We start from the raw sequence: 27297 nt of genomic DNA, 5'->3' as shown, positions 1-27297 counted from the left end.
ACTTTAGTGCCTTTTTGAAGAAAGGCACCATGAGCAAAATTTTCCGCGTTTGGCACACCAAAAAGCACCGCAAATAGTGCTAAAAGCACTAAGTTGGCAACACTGATCATTATTTGCCTATATATTATAGAAGAAAAAAGAAATTAGGTATATAGAATCGGAATAAGGTGAGAACCCATAAAAGAGAAATTTTTGATATTTTTTTCGTTTTCAAAAGGTACTTTTTGAACTTTCTATACTATTGAATATATTTACATGAAATTAAATATTTAAATGATAACCTGTAAAAGAGTACTTTTTTTGTACTGACTTTTATTTAAATATTCACCTTCGTGAGAAGGGTATTTATAAGTTTGTCATTCCGTTTGTAATTTATATAATATAATTTTCCGATCCCATAAAGTATATATTCTGGGTCCTTATAGGTATCGGCGTTGATTAAGCTCTGTCCGTCTGTCCGTCTGTCTATCTGTCTGTATATCAGTCTGTTTATGTGTCTGTCCGTTTGAATGAATCAGCGAGATTCGAATCTTCAATAATTCTATTAGACATATTTTCGAGAAGATCGCTATTTAAAATCAGCAAAATCTGTCCATAAGTAACGAAGATATGAGCAAAAATCCGAGACAACCTCTCACTTCATTCTCAGACAGTAATTGACATAAAAACAAAATACATAACCATACGGTAAATTTTGTTTATAAAAAAATGCAGAGCAAGAGTAGCAGAGCGAGGGAAGCACTAGCGTATTGTTATTGGCTGGAAACATGAAACAAGTATGTGGAGCCTGGATTAAGTTAGAAGCGCCAAAAAAACCTTTTTGGTACTTTTTCGTTTTTCAAATGATACTTTTTGAATTTTCTATAATATTGAACCTAGAAACATGAAATTAAGTATATAAAGTCGGATTTAGGTGAGAAGAGAAGTAAAATTTTTGATACTTTTTTCAAAAGATACTTTTTGAATTTTCTATTATACTGAACACAGAAATATGAAATTAAGTATGTAGAGTCTGAATTAGGTGAGGACCGATAACATGGAACTTTTTCGTTTTTCAAAAGGTACTTTTTAAACCTAGGAATATAAAATTAATAATGTAGATTCGGAAGGAGATTTTTTGGTACTTTTTCGTTTTTCAAAAGGTACTTTTTGAGCTTTCTATAATTATGAACCTGGAAAATGAAATTAGGCACGGATTAGGCGAGAACACATAAAAGGGATCTTTTTGTTACTTTTCGTTCTACAGAAAGCACTTTTTGAAATTTATATAATATTGAACCTTCTAGGTATGATAATATGAAATTAAGCATGTAGAGCCTGGATTAGGTGAAAACCAATGTAACTTTTTGGTAGTTTTTAAATATACTATAATATTGAACCTACGAACATGAAATGAAGTTTGTTGATTCGGAATTAGGTAAGAACCCTAAAAAGGGGACTTTTGTGCAATTTTTCGTTTTTCAAAAGGCACTTTTTTGGATTTTCTATAATATTTAATCTGAAGTAAGTGATGCAAAAGAGGACTTTTTGGTACTGACTCTTTTTTAACACACCATGGTGAAGGGTATATGAGATTCGGCACAACCAAATATAAAACTCTTATTTGTTGTTTTTTATAGAATTGTCACGACCACTTGTTACATCCTATTTTAGATGATAATAAAAATGAACAATATGAACTCAAAATAAAAAATTAAATAAAGTAAACAGTTTCTAAAAGAAATGTCAATAAAGTTAATTAAACACACTCTAAATAATAACAATTCGTAATTTCGTATATTATATTTATGTTAAAATTTCCATCTTCCTCGCCCGCCTCTTGGCATTATTCATTTACTAGTCGACAGCTAGTATCCATTACATTACTCTGGATCATTTTGTTGGCTATTATTGTCTTATATTGTTTTTGTCTTTGAAGACCATGACCAAGTCACTTAATTTACTTCATCCATAGCAGTACACAGCGGTAATGAAAACAAGAAACAGTTAACAGTCATAAAATCAACAATGTCTTTAATGTAAAAAAAAAACAAACTTTAAATGTGCGTTATTTCTCCATAACGCACTACATATACACTACTACTAGGCAAAGCTATGAGATCAGATACATTTAGCCGCATATGCAGATACATACATACTACATAAATAGTTAAACTAAACGAGATAGTACAATTATATGGTCAACACAAAATGGCGCCACCTGCAGTAAGTGTAATTACAATCTGTGAACGGATTACAATGTAAGCATGTACTTACTTCAATTCTAGTAAATGGTTGGGGTTAATACATACTGAGTCGTATGATTGGAGAACATTTAAATTTTGTTGAACTTCAAACGTTTATGACGATTTGATTTCAATTTAAATACTCGTGCAGAATGAGTATGCAGTAGATATGTGGTTATATAGATATCTAATAATTACGGTATTCAATAATTCGATTTGTTTCAAATCTGTTAATTCGAAAGCTTCACATCCCATACAGTAGCTGACGTTTTTAGATTTTAAAAGCACTACATGACACTTCCTACTACACTATACTACCAAAACATTTTTTTAATAAAAATGTTCATTAAAAAATTTCAAAATGCTTCAAAACATACATATGTGTATGTATGTAGTGCACTCAGGGTAAAGCGTTAAACTGAAATAAGTAATTAGATTTATAAGTTTCAATGATATGGTATCCATTAGATTTAATGTTCTCAAACCGAAATACAAACATACATTTTTAATACTTTTAGGGACAATCTTTAGGTAAAGGATTAAATTAAAATTATTCTCGAAAGGTGTTTTTGAGTACTTTACTAGATACATTGTTTGCTAGTTTAAGCGCCCAATGGTGATGGTTTTAACTTAAATTAGGAATGCAAATGTGTAAGCTCCTGATGCAAAAAAATTAATATAGATTTTATAAAAATAAACGAAAATGTTTATACTCTTGATTAGTACAAATAGTACCCACATCGAAACAAAAATATATGTTTTTAGTTTAAATTTTCGGTAATTTTCATATTACACTTAGTTTTTCAAAAAAAAAAAAAATAAAACATGCATTGCTTTGATAACAAACATTGATGTTTTGCGTTGTTTTGTATGGCAACACTGAAAAGTTTAATCTTGTACTCAATAACATCAAAGAGGATTAACATCAGAATCAATTTATTTTTAGATTAATTAATCTGATTATTAATTGGCATTTGATTACCAACTCAAAAACTCGATCTTAACAGTTTATTCTTAAATCGTTTCTATTATAAACCATTATTAGCTTTACAATGCTCATTTCAATATCAGGGTATGTGTTTAAACAATTGAATGTATTATATATATTTTTTATATTATCCTTTCTAATGAGTTTAACGTTTTAACCCACATTTCAATAAAACAATGTTAACAAAAAATTTTCATTTATAGGTGAATATATATTTCTTATTCATACATACAGGTACAAACTCGTACAGACCATGTATCGTATCAATAAAAATCAGAAAACAGAGTCCATCTGTGTCAAACAGTTACTACTACTGGGAGATTTATGCTGTACATTTGTTAAGCACAAAAATAATTTTTGCTCAAATCCAATAATTGTACAAATGAACGAACGCATACGTTACGATTAAAAGAAGGAAATAATGCCGCAAACCATATAAAACTTAAAATATAAATCCACACATGTGTATGTATGTAAGTTGCAACAAATACCCCCACTGTGAATGCCACATGAAATCCCCATAACCAATTGTGTAAAATGTATACATAAGTACAATGTACTCGTTGTTGGTATGTATGTTGCATGAATTTGGTCTGATTCGAAGGTGTCAAGGTGTTGTACATTGATTACATATGCACTCACATACAGAATTAAGTAGTTGAGTGCCGAAGTTTTACAAAAATAATGATGAACATCGATCACAGATCGCGCAAGTCTCCATGAACATTGCAAACTAGAGAAGTACACATGAGATTTTTTGAATCACTATGACGAGCGTTTAGTAAAATATTAATTTTTTGGACATGCTGAACACCAATAAGTAGATATTTAAAATCGGCGTAATAGTATTCGAGATATCGTATTCTTTAACAAAGTGGTTTGGTTTACTCCATTAAATTGTAAAAAATGAATATTGATTGATATTAAATTAAATAATAATTCTATATTTTAAAAACAGTTTATTCGCTTTGTTGAAAACTTGTATTATTTTACACAGAAAATATTGAATATAATCCTTCTAGATATTTTTTTCTAAAACTTTAATTTTGATACATTTTAAGGTTATTTAAGTCAACAATGGTTCTCGTTTTTAAATTTTAAAGCAATAATGAATGAGAGTGACACCAAAAGATCATGTCACGTGCACATTCCTTGTAAAAAGTGTTCCATACATAAGCAGACTTAAAAGTTATTTAAAATTGTTTGAGAGGGAAAAGGAAAGATTCCATCTCACTCGTAATCAAAAAGTTGGGTAAGAAATGTGGCTCAATTATCATTCTAGCAATTTTCCTATTCTTCACTTTCGTAAGAAAGGTATGTATGTCGAAGTGCCTGTGTTGATTCCGCAACAGTACCATGACACACTGTGGTAATTCTGATATGAACAGAGTTTTCTCTAAACATATAACAAAAAAGTAAAATTCAATGTTATCACTTGTATAAGACACCATTCATTCATCACCATTCAACCCAGCACATTCATTTATCTGACACGCCCATAAAGAACACTCTTACTCTAGGTATACGTACTGGTTCAACTTAACCGTGACGTTAAGGGAATCCGAATTGATGGTCTTGGTAGGTTTTCAATCCTTAAATCGTAACCTGGAGATATTTATACCTTTCACCTTCGTGAGAAGGGTATGAATGTAGAAGTGCTTTACTTGAGTACCTTGCATGATGCCCTACCCCACGGTAGTCTTTTTCATCTACTGGGTAGACTAGAACAACAGTCTAATATCGCCCCTGAATCCTTCAATGAAGAACTTAGGTGGCAGTTTTTGTACATGGATTGGGCCGGTCCATGTACAAGCACTTTACTGTAGTACTCGAGCTATCTAATCTCTGACCATTGCTGTCCCGTTGCTTAACTTCCGAGATAGTCACTCCTCTATGCGGTATTTGTTGTTTCGGCAACAGCACCGAACTTATCCCGAAATATTGACTTTACCTTACATTAGTCTTTTAACCAAAACTTACTCTTCCCGCGAATTTAGGTTTAAACCACAGCCACTACGTGGATGCCGAAGGAACCTCAACCAACTGACCAGCCAGTACATAATCCTGCGGGACACTGACCACCCGTAGTACCAGATTATGCGGAGCTCTGGTTTGACCTCATTTCAATCTATGCAAGTACTAAGCCAGGCAGTAGACTGTAACCAATTTTTTAGTCGGTCCATAAATAACTTAGATATGAGTAAAAATTCGAGACAACTTCTGAAAATTTCATCAAAAATTTAGTTTTTTTATTCATGTTCAAACATGGTGAAGGGTATATAAGAATAGGCACAGCCGAATATAGAACTCTTACTTGTTTAAGTTAAGATTGACTTTTATGATTTTCTGAACATCTTCACGACTAATGTTGATTGGTTCAGGGTCTGCTACTGTCTATTTTTTTCGTTGCAAGTTAAATATTTGATTAAATATTTCACCTCTTAACACTTCATTTTCAACAACAGACACCCAATAGAATGCAGAAAGATCGCTTCTATTTTTCCATATTTTCTATTAAGAGCTTACATTTAAATACCACATTATGTGAAAAAAACTAGATCTTTACGTGCAATTCGACGAATTGTTTCAATGGGACTCTTTTATTTCAAAAGGCTTTTCTCTTCACTTTATATCTTAAATAACCACTAAAAAGCCCTTATTACTTTTCAGCTGACATGTGTAGAAGTCGTTTGTTACCACTGGGAAATATGGGCGGCATCTTACCACTTTAACATCTTTCAAATTTAAATTTTAAATATGTATGTATGTCATTGTGCAAACTTAAAGAATACAATCGAGTTTTATATGTAAAACATTTTAAGACTTAGAAATGAAAAAAAATATTAGATTGACCTCGTAGTAACTTTAAAATATAAATAGATTACATCTAAAATAACGCAAAAAATGGATATATTTTATGGCAGGAGACAGATGGTTAAAAATCTGGTGCAAACACTAATTTGTAGGAAAATTGAGCTCACTTTCAAGGTGCTAACGATGTGCCATATTGTTGCCATCAATTCCCTATTATGGTAACCAAGATCTGCACACAATGGACAGATTAGCATAAGTACAAATAGAAAACACACACATTCAGAAATCTTGTATTGTACATGAGTAAAATGTGGAAAAGTGCGTCATAAATCATACGTCTTTAATAATACTAGTAAACAGGTACTTGATGATGTTCTAATATATGTATTCATTTATATAATCATGTGTATAAGTACTGAAATAAAAAAAACACCAAAGCTAACCAAAATTTAAAAACAAACGAGCTTTTTATTATGCAAATTCTATCAACATAACACAGCAGCAACATTTAGCAAAATCAACAAACGACCTGGCAGCCATACAGACAAATGGTGGTCATGCAACAAAAAAACGGACAAATAAACAAGTACTGATTGACATTCGCATAATAGTTAAATGTTTAAGTAAAACACGTGCCTGTGTGGGCCAAACTTACACACAATCAAGAGTAATTGTTTTAGTTTCGTTTACGGGAAAACGGCTGAGTTGATTTTCTTGAAAATTTCACAGTGTCTTCCTCTATATCTGGAGGAAACTATAGGCTTGAAACATCCAATATATCTGAAAACCTAAAATTTTGCACGAACAACTTTGACATCCATTTGAACATTTGCAATGGTTAAAAAAATCGTATATCTTCGTAAAAAATCGAAGAGTGGCAAAGCACATTGGTTATAGCTAGTTTTTTATTATTATTAAAAACTCCAAAAAATAATCGAAATTTTTGAAAAACACTGAATTTCAAATTATGACTCTCTTGCTGTAAATAAGCGGTATGTAGTTATTTAAAAAAATATACACTTGTTTGTTCATACTCCCCCAGAACGCATGAGGTAGCATTTAAATTAAGTTCAAAAAGACTGTGTGTGGTTACGGTTAACTATAATATGTACTTCAAAAATACCACTTGAACGAGACAAGTAAACAATTTAAAACAAAAAACTAAAAATGAAATGAAAACATCGTGTTACTATTGTGCTTTCCACTTTAATGTTACACCCACACGGAGATGAAGATGAACAACCATTTAATAACTGGCAAAAACAAATGTACAGGAAAGCGTAAACAAACATTAAATTGGTTTTAACTCCTCCGGCCTAGAGATAAAGAATTACATTTAAAGACTTTATACACTTTCATGCAACTTTACTTTAAAAGCCAATAGTCTTTTTTTACAAATTGTATTTTATTCGTAAAATCATATTAATTTTGGAAGATCTAAGAAGTAGTTTGACTGTCAGATAAAAATAAATAGAACATATCTTGTGAAAACTGGAAATTAGTAGACACATTTTTTTTTAATTTAGTAATTTAAAGTGTAAATGCAAACAAAGATATTTTCGAGAATTAAAAAAGCATTTTACATTGCTTTCAACGCTTATTAAGAACCATTACTAAGACCTTAATGGCGGATATTATTAATCCCGCAGTGTAATCAGCTTTCAACTTCAAAAATACTAGTACAGCGATCTTCCTACAGAATTATATGAGGATCTCTCGATAATTGGCTATATTGGTATAAGGCCCCCTTCAGAAAATTACTTTCATTATTATTACTAATACAAATTGAAGTACAGCGGTGAAATTTGAAACCAAACGCTGTTAAGATCAATTCTTTTTTGACCCTACCCCCATAAAAAACCGCATCAGCCATAAGGGGTTCGAAAATTATTTTAAAGCTCATGACTAAATGTACTTAAAAATTAAAATATGTTTTAATTCAGAAAGGCTCGGTTCATAATTGGCTTTAGCCCTCATTCGAAATGTTACCATGATGTTCATTTTAATCGATTATATATCGGACTAATGTACATATTATAAATATGTAAATTCAGAAATATAAAATTTATAAGAATGGTTGATAGGTATTAGGGATGCCAATTCCGGGATTTACAAAATAAACCTCGAGGTTTTTTCTGGATTATGATATCCCGAAACCCTGGACATTATAACCCAAATATTTTTTAAAGAAATGGTTTTAAATTGATGTTCGAATGATTGAATTGGTCTCTGTTATAATTATTGTTCATATCTACAAGTATGAGGTGCTTACGTCAAATTTCGGAACATGATATAATAAAAAATTTTTAGATATTATAAAATTCTGAAAGTTTTTATTTAAAAGTTTTGTTTACAAACATAATGATTTATAGAGAGACCGTAACTGTTATGACTTCTATTATAAAAGTCACAAAATAAGTGTTTATTTTTTTGAGCAGAAACGTTATTTTTTGATTTTTATTATTTAGAGCAAAAAGTTATTTTTTTACTTTTATTTTTTTGAGCAGAAAACTTTTTTTCAAAAAATAAATTTTATTTCTGCTCAAAAAAAAAAAATAATAAAACTAAAAGCCAAAAAATTACTTTTATTTCTGCTCAAACACATAAAAATTAAAAATTAAAGCATATTCTTAAAATTTAATGCACTTAAATAAATAAGTTAAATCTTCAAACCAATTAAGATATTAACTTATATCATTTTGCAAGATATTGAAAATCATATCTTAATTAAAGTAAATTGTTGTACTTATACATTTTTCTTTATTATAAGTGTATTTTCTGAAATATTAATTTTGCTTATAGTCCTAACTAATGTTTATTAATCTATATATATAAAAATGAATGTGTGTTTGTAGGTTTGTATGTTTGAACGTTATAGACCACTAAACGGCTGAACCGATTATCTTGGAATTTTCACAGCGTATTCCTGTATGTCTGGAATACGTAATAGGCTTTTTATATTGAAATTTCAAATTGGCGAACTACCCATGAGGGGAGCTGCACCTCCTATATTAATTAAATAAAAAAATCGTTTATCTTGAGATAATATAACAGTAAGAGTCCTCAAATTTTGTGGGAGCCACTTTAGTGTCAATATGATTATTTAGGATAAAAAGTGGGAACGTTAGGGGGCGTGTCACCTCCCATATAAATTAAATACAAAAATTCGTTTATCTTAGAAAAATGTTGCAGTTAAAATCTTAAAATTTTGCACTAATAATTTTATCATGAAAACTGTTAGATAATTGAAAGAAAGAAATTGGCGAACTTACAATATTTATCTTGGCATCTCTCATATGTAACATGTGTAAGTGGGTTTTCTATTTATACTAGAGGGTAAAACAAAAAATATTGTACGGTGGTTTCCCGGTTTAAAGAAAAATATAATGTCAGGAACATTCGTAAAAACCAAAAATTTTTCTATGATTAAATAATAAAAATATGGTAATGGAAGGTAGGAAGTTTATTTGTTTTAACCGTTTTAATGCGTTCATATAGATTGTGACCCTTTCTATGCATTTTTTCTTTAGTGTGCAAAATATAAAAACATTTTTTGTTAAAATTATTAACAAACCAAAATTAAACATTTCAAGAAAGATATTTTTAAGTCAGATAAATAGATTTTATTACCATGTGTAAAATTCTGAATATTTTCGATTAATTTTGTTGACAAACAATTCGCCGAAGGTTCCCCGGTAGGCCAGTTGGTAGTGTGCTGGCCTGTCAGTCTGGGGGTTGTGGGTTCGATTACCACCAGAGATTTTGGTCTGCTACACTACAATGGTTATCGTCACCCTCGGTAAATTAGGTTAGAATATAATTGTAATAGACAAACTATTTCTCTCTGTATTTTGAAAATAATCACAATATTCCTTTAATTAATGATGTACGTTAAAATGTACATCATCTTTTAAAAATCATGTTTTCGAAAATTATCTTTTATATGCAAATTTAATTTCTATTGTAAGATTTGTTGAATTTCAAACTGTGTACCCATTTAGTTTATTTATAATCTCGATTTGTTAAGTATTTTTGATAATTATAAAATTTAGTGCTCTTTTTATATATCTTTCATCACTTTTTATAAAAAATATAAGGTACTGAATGGAAAAAATTGGCCGTTCGTTAAATCCCGAATACGCTAAACTGAGTATTCGCTAAACTGGGAAAGAATAAAAGCATATGTATATTAAATTTTAGCAAGTTAGAAATAAATAGCCCATTAATGTATTATTTTAGAATTTAAATGAAATATATTATCATCAAGAGAAATTATAATAAACCTTTAAGAAAAATTTTATAATTTAGTAACTAAATAAATATTTTTTGGTTATTATGTATTTATTTATTTTGGTTAGGGTAGCGAAGCACACCGGGTATTAGCCAGTATGTACTAGATCGGTTGTTCGAACAAAAGAAAACTAGGTGTTACTATTGCGTTTTACAATAATTTTCTTCATATTACACCCTGTAACAATTAAAAAAAAAGCTTTTTTAATATGGAAAAGTTGATAAGCATGTGAAAATAGATTACACTTATAGCAATTCTTCGTACTAAGATTTTTATGTCCTTATAAAAGGATTTCAAAGTTGAAAGGACTACAAACAAATATTTAAAATATTTATATGCATTTTATGATGCTTATATTGGTATCAAATTGAAGCTGGTAATCTGTACATTCCTTACCTGTCTCACTTAGAAAAAAAAGGAAATTAAATTTAAAAAGATTTCATTTTCGACACAAAAACTTTTAAATACTTTTTTGTGACAAATTTTCTTTAAGATTTCCAATTCTTTCTTGACGATCTTTATGATTTGAAATTAATTATATTATTTCGAAGCAGAGGAACTCACCTTCATTTGAAATTATTAATGCCAACTTTTTAATATAAATTTGGAATTTAAATTCCTTTAAACAGACGATTATGAAAAACTGAGTACACAGAGTTAATACTAATGGTCCACAGTTTCCTTTACGCATAGATTTTTTCATGTTTGAAAATATTATGATTTTCACTTCTTATGATTTTCACTTCTTTCACTTTAGTTCTATGTTTAGTTCTTCTCAAATATTATAAACCTCAAATTCAAGAATTCATACGTTCCCTTAAACACTAGTTCAACTATAACTTTTGCTGAAGAACTTATTGGAAATACTTGAGAACACAACCATGTTCCCAAAAAACTTGTAGAAATAAAGGCTGTAAAATTATTTCCATGATTTCTTTTCAAAAATCATAAATAAATTTTCTTTATTTTAGAAAAATTATTAAGAAATTAAGAAAAGAAGAAAATTTATAATAAAAATATTCAATTATGTTGAAAATATATAGTAATTTTACTGCTAAATAGTTAGTTTTTCTTAATCGGTTAATTGATAGAAATTATTCGGTTTATTCGTTATTTGAAATTTGACAATTTTCATTTATTCGAACGATTAATCGTAAAAAATTAATCGATTAACCGATCGACGATTAATCGTTTGAATACTCTAGTATGTACTAAATATCTTTTTTTTTAAAATAGCTTAACACGTGTTTTTAAAAAAGATATAACAACCGTGTACTTATACTTAAAAATTTGCATCTGACAATATTGTAAGAGAAAATATTTTTATATCATTGTCAGATGGAAATTTAATAACATAATTGTAAAAAATTGGATAATCGTGATAACACACTTCGTTTAATTTGCCAAAAAATTTCATTTACACATCATTTATATTGTCTGATGGGCGAGTTTAAGCATCAAAAAGAAATAGCGATAATTAAAAAAATGCTTGAGCGCTACAAATAAATCCCTGACATCCGAGTGAAGTGATAACTTTTTGCCTGACAATATTGTCTGATAAAATTATTGTTAGATAATAACCTTGTAATGTATTGCCAGATTTTCTAACAAATATCTTTTGCTACAAATGCTTTTGCTGCTTGTACTCGGACATTACATATGGAGCAATGCTGACAGGAATCAAACTATTAACCCTACTTCCAATTATAAAACCGAGTTGTAATATTTATTAAAATCTATGTTATAGACAAATTAAAATTAAACTGTTCATTATTTGATCGATTTTATAATTCAAACCTTGCCCGATTGTAATCACGGGCCAAATAATGTATTTCCAAATGATTTCTATTATAATCTTGCGAATGAAACAAAAGAATGAAAAATGCATTTTCAATACAAAAAAAAAAAATTACTTGTAGTATAATACTGGGGTTTTTGTTGTCATAATTTACTCTTGCAGGTACAGATATGTACAATACGTTTGTATATTTATTAGTGTGTTTGTAGCTAACGAAAAAATAAAAGTGAACCATTCTCACAAATCACTCACTGCAACATAAAAGTGACAGAAAGTTTATCTTTTGGCTGACGTTACAAGACATAATTGTAAAGTACATTACTTACATCTTATTCGGCGCCAAAACTATTTGCACACCAGCTATAAAAATACCGAATGTTAGCTAAACTCCTTAACTAAAATCATGGTAAATACTCCTTGTACCTTGTACATAATCGTACAATGCAATACACAGCAAGTACATCCACTCTCATACTAAATATATGTAATTGTAATGGCTTTAGATTTTAACTTACAACCAAATAACAACGAAGTTAGTGAGTGACTTAATGTGCAACGTTGTAAGAAAATTTATTTATGTGTTAGTAACTATGGGGCAACAGGTAGCCCCACATGGTTTGTTAACGGACTGTCAGTTGTACATTTAAACTCACAATCACACAAACAAGTGCGAAATATTAATTAAAATTATGGCCTCTAGGTAATGACTATTTTACATTACTTTCCATTCATTCAATGTATGCGTAACTGTACGAATGGTACATATATACATATATATGTGTGTTTGCAGTTGTAAATATTTTACAATTATTTTAAATACTTTAAACATTAGTGGTGTAAACGTTGTCAAGTTTTACTTTTACGATTGAATATTAAATGTAGAAGAACTTTTTCTAAAATTATCAATTGCTGGAACTTAATTTTTGTAAAAATTCAGATAAAATTTTTGCAAAATAATCTTAATATATGTATGTATATATGTCGATTGGATTGGCGGTGACAGTTGTTATTGCAGTTTATTGTATTTTGCTAAAGCGACAATATGCGACTGCTCTTATTATTGTTGCAAATATTAATGGTAGGTAATTAATAATTTCAATGAATACTATTGGGCAAACTACAACAGAATAATAAAGAAAAATGCACAAAACTGAAGTAATATACGGTGCAAGTGGGGTAAGAAGACATTTTTGTTTAAAAAGCATATTCCTAATATGATACACAATATAAGTCACATAAAAGCAATTTTAAAAGAAGATCTTTCACTCAATTACATATCAATTTTTGAGACTTCCAATTAATTAATAATTTATCATTTTTGTCGAAAAGAAAATATTTATAATAATAGGGGGTAGGTTCAATTATACACTGAGGTATTTGTAAGCCGAAAATGCATCACTGCGCTATGATGTGCAAAACTGAAATTAGGATGTGCAAAAAACGTATTAGATATTTATATTTTCGTTTGTTTCATAAACTTTAATTTCCGTTACGCGCTTTTAAACGACAATAAAAGTCTACGAACAAAAAGAACATCAGTTAAATTGCATCAGGATTGCAAACTTATAATCAGATGCAGTAAAGTATGTATATCCAATGTCTGATTAACTTCCTATTTTCATTTTCAGAAATAAATAAAATAAGTTCTTATGTTCTCTCAAGTCTTTCAACACGACTCTACGACTTTATGTAGATGCCTTTCAATAACGAAGATTAAACACTCTAATGTGATATAAAAATATTTTAAAGGGGTTTGATTTAGTTTGTTTGTTGAACAAAAAGAAAACCCATTAAATAGAAGAAAGAAAAACTTAACTTATAAACTAGTTAAATAATGTTATGTTGCATTATTGTTGCAGATTGTTCGTATGAAACAGTGGTAGTTGTTGTAAAAAGGTACTATTTGTTTTATTTTTATTGTTGTTTTTTCTGATTTTGCTAAATGTATGTCACCATATGGTTGGGATATTTTTTGTATGGAACATTAAAAAAAAATCTTACCATGAAAACCATTAAATTGTAAAACAGCTTACAAAATAATGATTGCTGCCGCCTGTTGCCGATTTGAAATTGTTGCACCGATTTAGCTTAGTGTTTTTTTCTTTTATTTGTTTCTTTGATGAAGACAATTGAAGATTACTATTAAGTATTGTTTTTTTTTTGTTTGTATTTTGTTGATCGTATTGGCGGTGGCAGTTGTTATTGCAGTTTGTTTCTATTTTGTTAAAGCGACAATATGCGGCTGCTCTTATTATTGTTGCAAATGTTGTTAGTAGGTAATTCTTCAATGAGTGCTATTTGGCAAACTATAACAGAATAGCAAAGAAAAAATGCACAAAACTGATGTAATGCATGCATGCATGCAGCACGGTGCAACAGCGGTAATAAGAAATAAATGTTGCTTTTAATGCAATGACAACTGTTGAACACTTTCCTTATTGTTGACGTCGTTGTTGTTGTTAGTTAAAATAGTTTACGATTTTCTTTTAATTTCTTTCATGCATTTAACTATTGTCTGTATGTTCGTTCAACAATCACCTTATATATGTATGTATTGTTTGTTTATATGATGTAGCAAACATCTACGACACACACGTTCAACTAACAGCAGTTGCAAGTTTTGTTAGCTTTTCTTTATGATTATTATATCCATACAATCAGATACACGATCATACGTTCATCCATCTAAATTTTATTTTTCACTTTTCTTGCATCAACAGTATTTTTGATACAGTTCACCGAAACATATTCTCAACGCCGCAAAGAGTGTGTGTGTGTGCAACAACAAAACTGTGCACAGCAAAATGTAAAAAAAAAATGTGTAGAAATAATAAAAATTCATCAAAAATTGTGCAAGTACAAATCAAAATCCAACTTTATATCACAACACATGCGGAGAAATGATACGAACAATACGTTTTCGTACGTATGTGGGATACGCTGGCGTTTACAATGCGTGACGTTCAACTAGGGCGGCAACACAACGGAGCAATGGAAATAGCAACGATTCTTAATTTATATTGTTATTATAAATATGTATTATGCTTTATGTTGTTAGGTAGTTACTTTTGTTGTTATTGTTGATGTTGCTTTCTCGATACAGGCATAGCGCAAGCGCGTCTTCTTTAAATCCATAAACTTAAAATTTATGAAGCAGAAAGCTTACGCGCTACTTGTTGTATGCAACACCAAAAACATACACGTTGTGCAAACTTCCCAATTTACTTACAGCTACACTATATAAACCGACTTGTGGGTATGTACATACAAACGAACAAAAACTTATTACGATTTTTTTGCGCGTAACACAATTTCTTGGGAAGTTTTATTTTAATGATATTTACTTGAAAAACAAACAAACGAAAATCATACACACAATAGACAAACATAGGACACCTCGGAAACAAACGATTTTTTAAGTCTTTTGTTTTTACTTTTTACTATCCGCGAAAAAGCACTCGAATGGCCATCCTCCGCACAAAAAAATCCCAAGCACTAAATGTTTGAATGAGAAAAAAACTAACAGAGCAACTGCGTATGAAATCTGCGTACTTAATCCAAATCAGATTTTCAATTGTCTCTAATTGACACCACCCGTGGAAAAGCCAGCATAACACATCCGGCTGATCGGGTTTAGACGCTGCATAAAACAAATGCGTGAGAGTGTGATATTGTGGCGAAATTGCAGTTTAGAAAAACATTTTTTTGTACTTCTTACTGTGTCACTTTGTCTCTAGATGCCATGCCCAAAATCAAACAACAATAATAGGTTTGTAGCATTTGAAATTTAAAAAAATAGCTGTGCACATCCGATAGTGTCTAGTTACAATGTGTGTGTTATTTATGGCAATTTAATTGGGCGACAGACACCACCGCACTCGAGCATTTACAATTGTCAGTAGTACACACCCTAGCGCGCAAAATCACTTGTTCTCTGTTGGCTTATCCGCAAACATACGGCCGTGTTTGTCGTTCGTTATGCTGTTCAAGATGTGTCAGTTGTCAGAATAAACGACATTTGATGCCATGGTGACGGCGTGCAAGCATTCATCAACACTGGGTAACACCTTAGATGAGCTTTTGCACCTCTACTTGGTTAAGTTTGTTTTTATTTTTTTATATTATTTGTTTTTGTATTTTATCTATAGTATGTAAGTAGTTCTGTTGTAGTGTGGGCAAATCTCTAGGAAAGCAACAACAATGTACAAAGATGATTTGATTGCAACTCAGCAAAAACCTCCACTGATAATGGCTAGAAATTCCGTCGTGCAACAATTTATTTTCCCGCACATGTTACATCCCAAATACTGGGCTCTTTATTTTTTATGTTGTCGTCGTCGTTCTCTATATTGTTATTATTATTTTTGTTGTGATTGTAATAAAAATTGTTCCTACATACGATGAATGCACATCTTTCTCTACTATGACAGATAATCACCAATTAATGTGAATACACATACATTTGTTGTTATTATATATTTTTATTTTTTATACTATTTGTGCAGCACTTTCAAATGAATTCTCACAATTATACACGCAACACTTTTTCGTCCAACACTCAACCGTTTGTTGCACGAATACTATAAGTAACAGTTATAGCGGTCGGGCGGGCGGACGGTCGTACTATTTATTATTACTAGTAGTAATTGTACAAGCAACACTTTACACACAATCATCTGTAATAAACAATAAGTAATTTCATTTCAACTGATCGCATCGTCGTGTACAAATCAATGTTATAATCGTTATTTGTTTATTATCTCTCTTCACTACGGTTGCACGGTCTCTTTTGGAACTTGCAACTTTTAAATACATGCGTCTTGCATGCTTCTTCGTTGTGTTATCGCAGTGTAAGCTTTCGAATGCAACAACACAATCACCACAAGGTAAACACTTAATGTCACTCACTGTTGAGCATGCGCACAACCGGCAAATTTTTCGTTTTTCTTCTTACGATCTAAACAACCGAACAATATGTATTTTGTAAACAAACACAACACTAAACTTATTGTTATTCCGAATCAAAAGTTAAAAAGCAGCAATAAAATAGAAGACAAAACTACGTTTAATATCAGCAATAGTTTATAAAAGAAAACTAAGTAAATGGTAAAAATAAATTCAACCGCTAACACGTTTTGCCGCGTCACGCGACTACTTGGTACTGGACTCGTGCAAGTGTCGCAAAGTTTCGTTTAGTCAGCCGCAGCAACTGAAACAAAACCAACATCCAACAAATACATTTAGATTCGTTTAATCGACTAACGAGACTCCAACTCCCCACAGTTAAAAACAAATCCAAACCAAAGATGAGTGAGAGTAAATCTGCTGATAGTGTGTAGTGGGGAGAGATCCATTATTATTCTATTCTGTTAGCTCTCTGTTAACGGGTATTTGCTGTAGTAATGCCAGATTATTGGTAACACAATACAACAATATTTTTCAAAAACACAGTTAATTTTGTAGTTTTTAACAATATTTTAAAAATTTTTGAAACTTTACTTATGAAAATTCCCGTTCAAAGGACTAGAACTAATCTAAAACAAATCCAAATACATATTTACATTTATAAAAAAATAAGCATCATTTGTTCAATTCACAATCAAGTTGTATATTGTATCTACTAAAGTGTATTAACAGTGATTTTGAACAGATTTTTGTAGCAAGTCATAAGTTTCTGTTCACAATAAAAAAACAATCAAAACAATGTCAAAAGTAAAAAAAACCAAAGAATATTAAACTAATTAAACGAGCAAAATAAACTAAATTAATTTCATTATACCCTTCACCTTCGTGAGAAGGGTATATATAAGTTTGTCATTCCGTTTGTAATTTCTATAATATAATTTTCCGACCCTATAAAGTATATATATTCTGGATCCTTATAGATAGCGGAGTCGATTAAGCCTTGTCCGTCTGTCTGTTGAAATCAGTTTTTAGAGGACCCCAGATATCGGCGACATGCTTTCGAGAAGATCGCTATTTAAAATCAGCAAAATCGGTCGGTAAATAACGAATTTTGATTTTTATTTCGTTTAGCGTTGTTGTTGTTCATTTTGTTTTTCTTTTGGTTTAGTAATAATTTAGACGGGAAAAATTTAAAATTTATAAAGCTAATATGTTTCAAATACACTATGGTGAAGGGTATATAAGATTCGGCACAGCCGAATATAGCATTCTTACTTGTTATACCCACCATCAAAAAAGATGGGGGTATATTGATTTTATCATTCCGTGTGTAACACATCGAAATATTGCTCTAAGACCCCATAAAGTATATATATTCTGGGACCTCGTAAGATTCTAAGACGATCTAGCCATGTCCGTCCGTCTGTCCATCTGTCTGTTGTTGGCACGATAGCGTCCACAAAATAAGAGATATTGAGATGAAATTTTCCCAAAATATTTGGTATTGAAATAGGGCAAAATCGGTCAACGATTTCACATAGCCCCATACAAATGTACCCCCGGTACATTTACAAATACCACAAAATTTCGCAAAATAATTCTGCATTATGGCTGACATAGGACCATAATTGGCCCTACCCCCCATATAAAGTCCCCTTTAGAAAATGACTAAAAAGCTTATTACTGGCTTAAAAATGGGAATATAGCGATGAAATTCGACACACATAAGTTTCATGCAAGCCAATATCCCTCAACCAAATTTTACGTATATTGGTCTATAATTGACCCTACCCCCATATAAGGTCCCCTCCATAGAAATACAAACATCAGCACAAACGTATAGTACCCTCTCCACTATAGTGGTGTAGGGTATACAAATAACAACTTCTTCCCTTTAGTTTTAGGATTTTGATGGTTATAAATAAAGCTTTTATATACAATTATAAAATATGTAAAAAATTACCTTTTTTATCCGAATTTCCGCATTAATTTAGTTTTTTTTGTATACCCACCATCAAAAAATATGATTTTGTCATTCCGTCTATAGATAAGGTTTGTTTCGTATTAAAAATTTGCAATATCAGTCCACGTTTTCGTATAGCCCCCTCAGAAAATGTCTTAACCCTCACTACTGACTTGAAAGTATGAGTATAGCGCTAAAATCTAAAGTACGAGTATAAACTAAATTTTTATGAGCACAAATCTTTCTTCCGAGTTTTATGATAATCGGTCCATTATTGACCCTTCCCCAATATAACGCCTCCTTCAGAAATTTAATTTAAAGGGAGCATTCCATTTACGGCAAACGTTTCGATGGTGGGTATATAAGATTTGTCGAATTAAACACTCTTACTCGTTAATTTATAAATTCGTTTTATTTTTTTTTTTTTTTTTTGTATACATCAACTATAATTACACAAGTCAGCAAAATAACAAATTTGGTGTGCCTTTAATTAAAAATGTATTTCCACCCGCTAAGTTCAAAAATTAAAATTTACAGTTAGTTCTAGTTTTTAATATATTTCGTTTTTATACAAACATTATTTACGTACTTTTTGGAAAGTACAAAGTAAGTCATTAAAAAGTACATATTGGTAATCATTGTAAGAAAGGTTTTGCTGGGTATAATCATAGTGACAGTTTTTGCAGCATAACTATTAGAGTATTCAAACAATTAATCGTCGATCGGTTAATCGATTAATTTAAATGAAAATTCTCAAATTTCATATAACGAATAAACCGAACAATTTCTATCAATTAACCGATTAGCGAAAACTCACTATTTAGCAGTAAAATTACTATATATTTTGTACAAAATTTAATATTTTTGTAATAAATTTTCTTCCTTTCTTAATTTTTTAATATTTAAAAAAACTAAAATTTATTTGATGATTTTTGAAAAGAAATCTTGGAAATAATTATATCGCCTTTATTTCTACAACCAGTTTTTTGGGAACATTGTTGTGTTCTTAAGTATTTTTAATGAGTTTTTCAGCAACAGTTATAATTGAACTAGTGTTCATTGGAACGTATGTATTCTAGAACACGTTGAAAATCTTAAAAACAGTAATTTCTTTAGCATTTCACATAAACAGGAATAATTTCTAATAATTTCTTATGCTCCTGTAAAAGGACTTTAAAGTTTAAAATACATCCGATTTCAAAAGATGGAATTCCAAATTTATATTAAAAAGTTGGTATTAATATTAATTTCAATTAAAGCTGAGTTCCCCAGTTTCGAGTTAATATAATTTATTTTAAATCATCAACATCATCAAGAAAGAATTGGAAATCTTAAAGAAAATTTGCCACAAAAAAGTAGTTAAAATTTTTTGTGTCGAAAATGAAACCTTTTTAAATTTAATTTCATTTTTGTTTTTTCTCTAAGTGAGACAGGTAAATAATACTAGCATTATAAAATACATATAAATATTTTAAATATTCGTTTGTAAGCCTTTAAACTTTGAAATCCGTTTATAATGACATAAAAATCGGAATACGCAGAATTGCTATAAGTGGAATCTATATTCACATGCTTATCAACTTTTCCATGTGTTAATTTCTTTCAAAATTGTTACAGGGTTTAGTATGAAGAATTATTCTAAAAACAAATAGTAACATCTAATTTCCTTTAATTCGAAAAACCGAATAATTTTTAATTATCCGATTATTAACCGGCTAACGTAAAAACTCAAATAATTATTTGTCAAATAAACCGAATAAGACAAAGACGAATAATTGAATATACTAATAACTATGTATATTGTCTTACAAGGAAGTTGAGAATTGACCTTTTTTGTTTTATTCTTATGGCAATAATTTTGTCAACATTTTTTTTTACATTTCCCATAAAGTACGACTATGACAAACCAATAATACTATTTTTCGGATTTAATTCAATTTTTTTTGTTATTTTTACATACTTATGAATGCGAAATATTGCACGATTTATAATCGGTGCGTAACGTTAAGTAAGTTTTCACTATTCTTCTATTTTTGTGTCAAAAATGTTTGTTATAATTATAAAATGCAATGATACAACAGCAAGATATTTATAACGAATTGAATAAATTCGATGCATTTTATTTTATGTTTGTAAGTGCTTGCCATGATATTTGTGAGGATCTTATAGCTTCCAAAGTTTCATATTTGTATATGTGTGTTTTTGTTATCATGATATAAGATTAAGATAAACGAATATTGTTAAAAGTAAAAAAAATACATTAACCAAAAACAACTAATTTATTTCAAAATATTTCCAACTATTTAAAAATTTTACCACTGTTATGTGTTGGTACTTTATTGTGAAATAAATTTAAACTTATTTACCTTAAATTAAAGTTATAAGAATAAAACCTATGAATGTAATCCACGGTATCCTAATACAACTGCCAGCATGATTATATTCTACTTACGAAAAAAATCGTAACTTCTTTTTTCTTAATACATATTTACAAAAATTTCGTGTATAATACGAAATATTATTTAATAAAATCCTTTTCTATTTTTACGAAAGTTCGAAAACCTTTCGTACTATATTTCCTAAATTTTAGCGAAATTAAACATAATGATATTAATTATATTATGATTAAATAAAACTACAACATTTTTATAAAATTTAAGAAAAAGTATAATATTATTCTCGAATTATTTTCATAAAAAAATTGAAAATTCGCGTGGAGAATAATTTTGAACTAAAATTAGAAAATTTATTTTAAAATGAACAAAAATGTTTGAATAAATTAATATTTCGTAAATTTTACCATATTTATTTAAAATTCCCTTTTTTTCAATTTATATAAATTAATTTTTTCAAGAATATTTTGAATTATTTTCAGTGTAGTCAAGAAAAAAACATTCAAATATAAGAGTCTTCCGCTTTTTAGTTCTGAAATTCAAATAATTTTTAAACTGAACACATTAAAATTAACCAAAATATATTTGAATTACATGTGTTCGCCCTGCTTCAAACAAGACAATTACAAATTTTTCGACAATTTTTGTCAACTCGGAAGTTACAGAACACAGACATAGAGACATAATTGTAATTAATTCAACCTAATATTTATTATGGTAACCGATTTCCCAACATATGATGATTTTATATACCAGGATAAATTGAAGAAAAGAACGGAAAAGCAGGAAATCTTATAAAAATCCAGCCGGTTCGTGAGCTGGACCCGTTTAAAAAAATTGTCACATCCCAGTAGGATTTTGAGTTAACTTAAAACTAACTTATGGTTAACCACAAGTGAGTCAGAGGTGACTCAAAAGCTAACCATTTTGCTTATAAAATACTATTCAGTTTTTCAATGTGATGTCATAGGAACGAGTCAGTACTCACTCACTATACATCAGTTTCAGCTAACCAGAAGTTACCTAATAATGAGTCAGCTTTTGGTGCATAAATAAAAGAGCAGTATGAGTTCTTTGATTAACATTCAAATTTAAAAATGCAATATATTTTATAATTTTGAATTATTTGTTAATGCGTTTATTAATTATTGTAAAATTCTGAAAAATTGTATATCTATTTAATATTATAAGCTATTCTATATTATATAAACAAAGTTTTTCATTCCCGCTGTTAATTTAGTAAATAATAATTATTATTAACTAATTGTTACTAACTAAAGCCTCCTTCTTTTTGCTGACCCATATTGACTGAAAATATCGTTTTTTTACAACTTTGAAGGCATATCTAATCCCCTTTTCAGGATATACCTCCCCGTTAGCCCGAATTGAATCTATTAAATGAAACAGAAAGTAATTCATGAATAAAAATTAAAACAAATAAGGAGAATTTATTTTATTTACCCATTAAATCATCATAAAAACGTTTGAAATTTTTAAGCGAAAGCTTGCCGTGGACACCATCTATATTTGATGCAACTATTAAATTTACGGAAAAAATTTCGGTAAGGGATTTATGGAGTTGTCCTTTAATTAGATGACATACAACGTGTCTGAAATTGATTATTTGGATTAAACTTGTAAGCATTATCGCGATATAATAACAGAATACTTACATATGACTCACGATTTGCTTCATTTATTTTATTGTTACACTCCTTGTTTATTAGTCGTTTTAAATTTATTTTGCTTCCGCCCCTCATATACAAAAATCTTAAAATAAATCTTTCTTACTTGTATTTTATATTCTTTCTTCTTCTTTTGTTGCAGTTTAAATTATTTTAATTTAGTATTGAATTTATATTTTATAAAGTTCCACAATTTTTATACCCTTCACCTTCGTGAGAAGGGTATATATAAGTTTGTCATTCCGTTTGTAATTTCTATAATATAATTTTCCGACCCTATAAAGTATATATATTCTGGATCCTTATAGATAGCGGAGTCGATTAAGCCATGTCCGTCTGTCTGTCTGTCTGTCCGTCTGTCTGTTGAAATCAGTTTTTAGAGGACCCCAGATATCTGCGAGATCCGAATCTTCAATAATTCTATTAGACATGCTTTCGAGAAGATCGCTATTTAAATTCAGCAAAATCGGTCGGTAAATAACGGAGATATGAACAAAAATCCGAGACAACCTCTGAAAATTTCATCAAAAAATTGTTATAAAAGCAACAACAACACTGAATATAGAAAAAGATTTACATGTGTGTGTGTAGATGTATTTGGTTTTATTCAGCTGTGTATTTTTTTGTTTTGTTTGGAATCCAAACATACAAAAAATACACAGCAAAAAAATATGATTTGCATTTTTTGTTAAAATAAAATAATATTCCCTTTTGTATTGCAAATATATTTTTTAATGAATAGAAAAAAGTATTTAAAACGTTTTCAATTTTATGAGAGCAGATTGTGAGTTATTGTACAATAATTTTTATGCGAATAATGTAAGTTTGAAATTTAAAACTAACACAAATTTTTCCCAAGTGCTTTTGAAAACAATTTTTTTTACGATAAACAAAAACAAAATCTACGTCTCGTCATTGTTTACCAGCAATGAATCAGAGGTCGAAGTCGACCGGCTTCTAGTCGGAGCTTAGCCGCGCCGAATTATATTTAGTTGCTTGAGCCGCCGCCGAAACATTCGGCTTAAATCGACTCAAATTTTTTTATTGTTTTTATTAACAAGACTGTAAGATCAATTATGTTTAAAATACACTATGGTGAAGGGTATATAAGATTCGGCACAGCCGAAAATAGCACTCTTACTTGTTTATTTTATAATGAAAAATATTGAAAAGTATTTCAAATATTTCTGTTCATTAATATAATTTTCAATGTTTGTTAATTTATACATCAGTTTAAGATTTGTTCACTTAAACTGATGTATAAACTAGACTTTGAACTAGCTTATAAAAATCCTACAGGGATATGTACATATTTGCATATGCATATGTATGTAAGAATTAAAATGAAATACAAAAAACAATAAAAAATAAGAATTCAGTCTAGTTTCAGGATACAAGAGGGAAATCAAAACTTAATTGTAATGTACAATCAGTGTTGACTAACATGATTTAACAAAGATAACATAAAAATGATTGCCAAGTTATTGAAGTGCACCAAAAAAATTATATTTAGCTGGACAAATTAAATTTTAGCTTGAAACTGGACAAGCAACAAAAAAACTGGAAAATCCAGCCAAGTCCAGCCAGGCTGGCAACCCTAGGCTAGGGGTTATTCCACCCGTATTCCCAACTGTTAAATGGTCTGACGACAAGTTCAAGCCTATCCAAACGGCAGTTCTTGGCAAAATTGTGGAACTCAAAAAGAGTTCAATAAAACCCCAAATTTTTGGCGCCACGTTTAAGCCTGGTTGGTTTTCTATTGTAAAGACAAGGAGATTAAGGAGTACGTTCTGGCTCTTAAAGCATGGAATAACGCCGAACTAAAAGTTCTCTTTGCAGAAGAAGTTAATATTGGCAATAGGCACTTTAAGTACCTACAGGTGAACCTACATTATGTCAAGGCATCCTCATACATGCTAAGCTGTAACTTCGCCATGGATCTCTTGGATGTGTGTTTCCATCAGGAACCTTAGATCAACACAGAGACAATACAAGGTCCCCAACACGAATAACAAAGCGGCCCTTTTAGTCAAGAAGAAATTAACCTATTTCAGAATTCCTTCTAGAAGACTTGGTAACGATTAGGGAAAGCATTCAATCAAAGCAAAACATGATATTGTCCTAGCTTCCGTTTATCTGTCTGAAGATTTCAAAATGACGTCAACCCCTGAGGTTACTGACTGGTACCATTTCCAACACAATAAACTGGAATATAGAGAATCTTCATGAATTTATTTGTAATAATAAAAATATTAATATTGTTATCAGGGGTAATAGATCCACTCTTCAAAATGCAATTAGAGAAGAGGCCTTAGATCTCACATTGAGTAGTACCAATTTATCTTATTCATAATTGGCACGTCTCAAAAGAAATAACCATGTCGGAACACCAATACCTGATCTTTGACATGACTAATTCTTTGAAGAAAATACAACAATTTCGCGATAACAAAAGGACAAACTGGGACTAATATCGCATTCATTCATCGAATTCAATTAATTTCAATACTATTACTTAAATGAAATCGATTTTGAAGTCGATACTTTGAAAAATAATATCAAAGGGAACCCAAAAAGGGACACTCCCTGGTGGAACAGATATCTAGAAAAACTGAAGAGCAAAGTGCCTGGTGTATGGTCCTCTGAATGTAATAGGGAAATCAGAAAAGCAAAAAGGTTATCATGGCGCACATACTGCGAAAAAATTTACATTTACCGCGATAAGACTGCAAAATACTTTGTCTCAGGATCACACCAATGATCTCTTTACATTTTATTTTACCAACAGAGATGGGAGTCTGGCTAACATTTTCGGGGAAAAAAGAACCTTATGGAATTTGTCTTTCTTTAACAGGCGGAACAATTATTTTATCTCAACTAGCTATTTAAATCAAGCCTTTTAGTAGAATACGTGCCGAAGGCTTGGTGCGGGGTTAAAGTGGTCTTCATTCTAAAGGCTGATGGCAAATCTGATCAGCAGCCAAAATCAGCAGATAAATTAGTATTACCTCAGTTTTCCTAAAAACAATGGAAAAATTACTTTATAGTTATATCAGGGAAACCTACTTACCGATGAATCTAATACATTGGTACCAGTTCGCCTACCAACCAGTTAAATCAACGATAACCGCTATTCATCAGGTAACGACCATTGAGAAGGCTCTAGGCTTCAACCAAATAGCCCTGTGCTCATTCCTTGCATTCAAGGAGCTTTCATAATACGACTAATAATGCCATTGACAAGGTTCTGGACAGGAAACTAGTACCGGCAGTTATTAAAAACTGGACACTGAGAATGCTAACTTCCAGAGTCATTGGGTTTGACCTTTGTGGTATATTGAGAGGGATGCCAATCGGGACTGATTTTTAAAATTCCCGGGATTCGGGATTTTTAAATGAATCCCGATATCGGGATCCTGGAATTTTCGGCATTTATGGTTTTTAAAGGACGCTACTGAAACACTACAAAACTGGTCTATATCAGGTATAGCCATCGTAGTTCCAGCCTTTGTCAAGTTATCAGCAACATCATTTCCAGTTATATATCGTGTCCTCTTACCCAAATAAGAGAATTATCATTTCGTCATCTTATTAACAGGTTGACTGCCAGTATAGATTCTGATATACCCATATCCGATATTATCAATGCCTATTTATTGTCTTTGTTATTCCCTACACCACATTAGTGGGGAGGGTATATTGGGTTTGCCCCGAGTAGCTCATGGTTATGTTTAATATACTCGTATATCGACAAAAAGCGGCACAACTAAGTTTTATACTAGCCTTGAAGACCCTGTTGAATTTCGATCCTCTTTTGACCCAAGCCCCTTTACAAAGCACCCCTCCCCCCTTAAAAAAATGAGTTTAATGTCCACAATTCGCTTAAAAAGACTAGTGCCATAGTGAAATTCAGCATAAATACATTTAATGTAAGCGTAAATTCATCCTCCAAATTTTATGAGGATCGCCTCAAACAGGGGACTTGGGGGAAGCCCCCATATAAAGCATATTTAAGAAAATTAGTTTTTTAAGAATAAATTTCTTAAATTTATTGGAGGCCAATAGTATCTATGCTTATTTATTGCCATTTTTGTTCTTGATATTTCAGTTTGTAAGTTAGTAGAGTCATTTTAAGTCTAAACAAGTAATATTTCTATATTCGGCTGTGACGAATCTTATATACCCTTCACCAAGTATGTTTTAAAAAACAGTTTTTATTTATTTTGTATCTCTGC

General features: G+C 30.3%; 1 protein-coding gene across 1 annotated transcript in view; it reads right to left on the bottom strand.

Annotated features, from left to right (window-relative positions):
- The window catches only part of LOC111677306 (Krueppel-like factor luna), a 190636-nt gene extending 173344 nt beyond the window's left edge, over positions 1-17292 (bottom strand). Inside the window, exons 1-2 of the mRNA XM_046954727.1 lie at positions 17025-17292; positions 14118-16792 (exon numbers count right to left, since the gene is read on the bottom strand). Coding sequence (XP_046810683.1) covers positions 14118-14129 — 12 coding nt within the window. The 5' untranslated portion in view covers positions 14130-16792; positions 17025-17292. The remainder of the gene's footprint in view (positions 1-14117; positions 16793-17024) is intronic.
- Positions 17293-27297: the final 10005 nt, after the last annotated feature.

The sequence above is a fragment of the Lucilia cuprina genome, chromosome 6 (assembly GCF_022045245.1).
Source record: "Lucilia cuprina isolate Lc7/37 chromosome 6, ASM2204524v1, whole genome shotgun sequence".
NCBI lineage: Eukaryota > Metazoa > Arthropoda > Insecta > Diptera > Calliphoridae > Lucilia > Lucilia cuprina.
The sequence above is the reverse complement of the archived record's forward strand: the minus strand, read 5'-3'. Positions and strand labels throughout refer to the sequence as shown.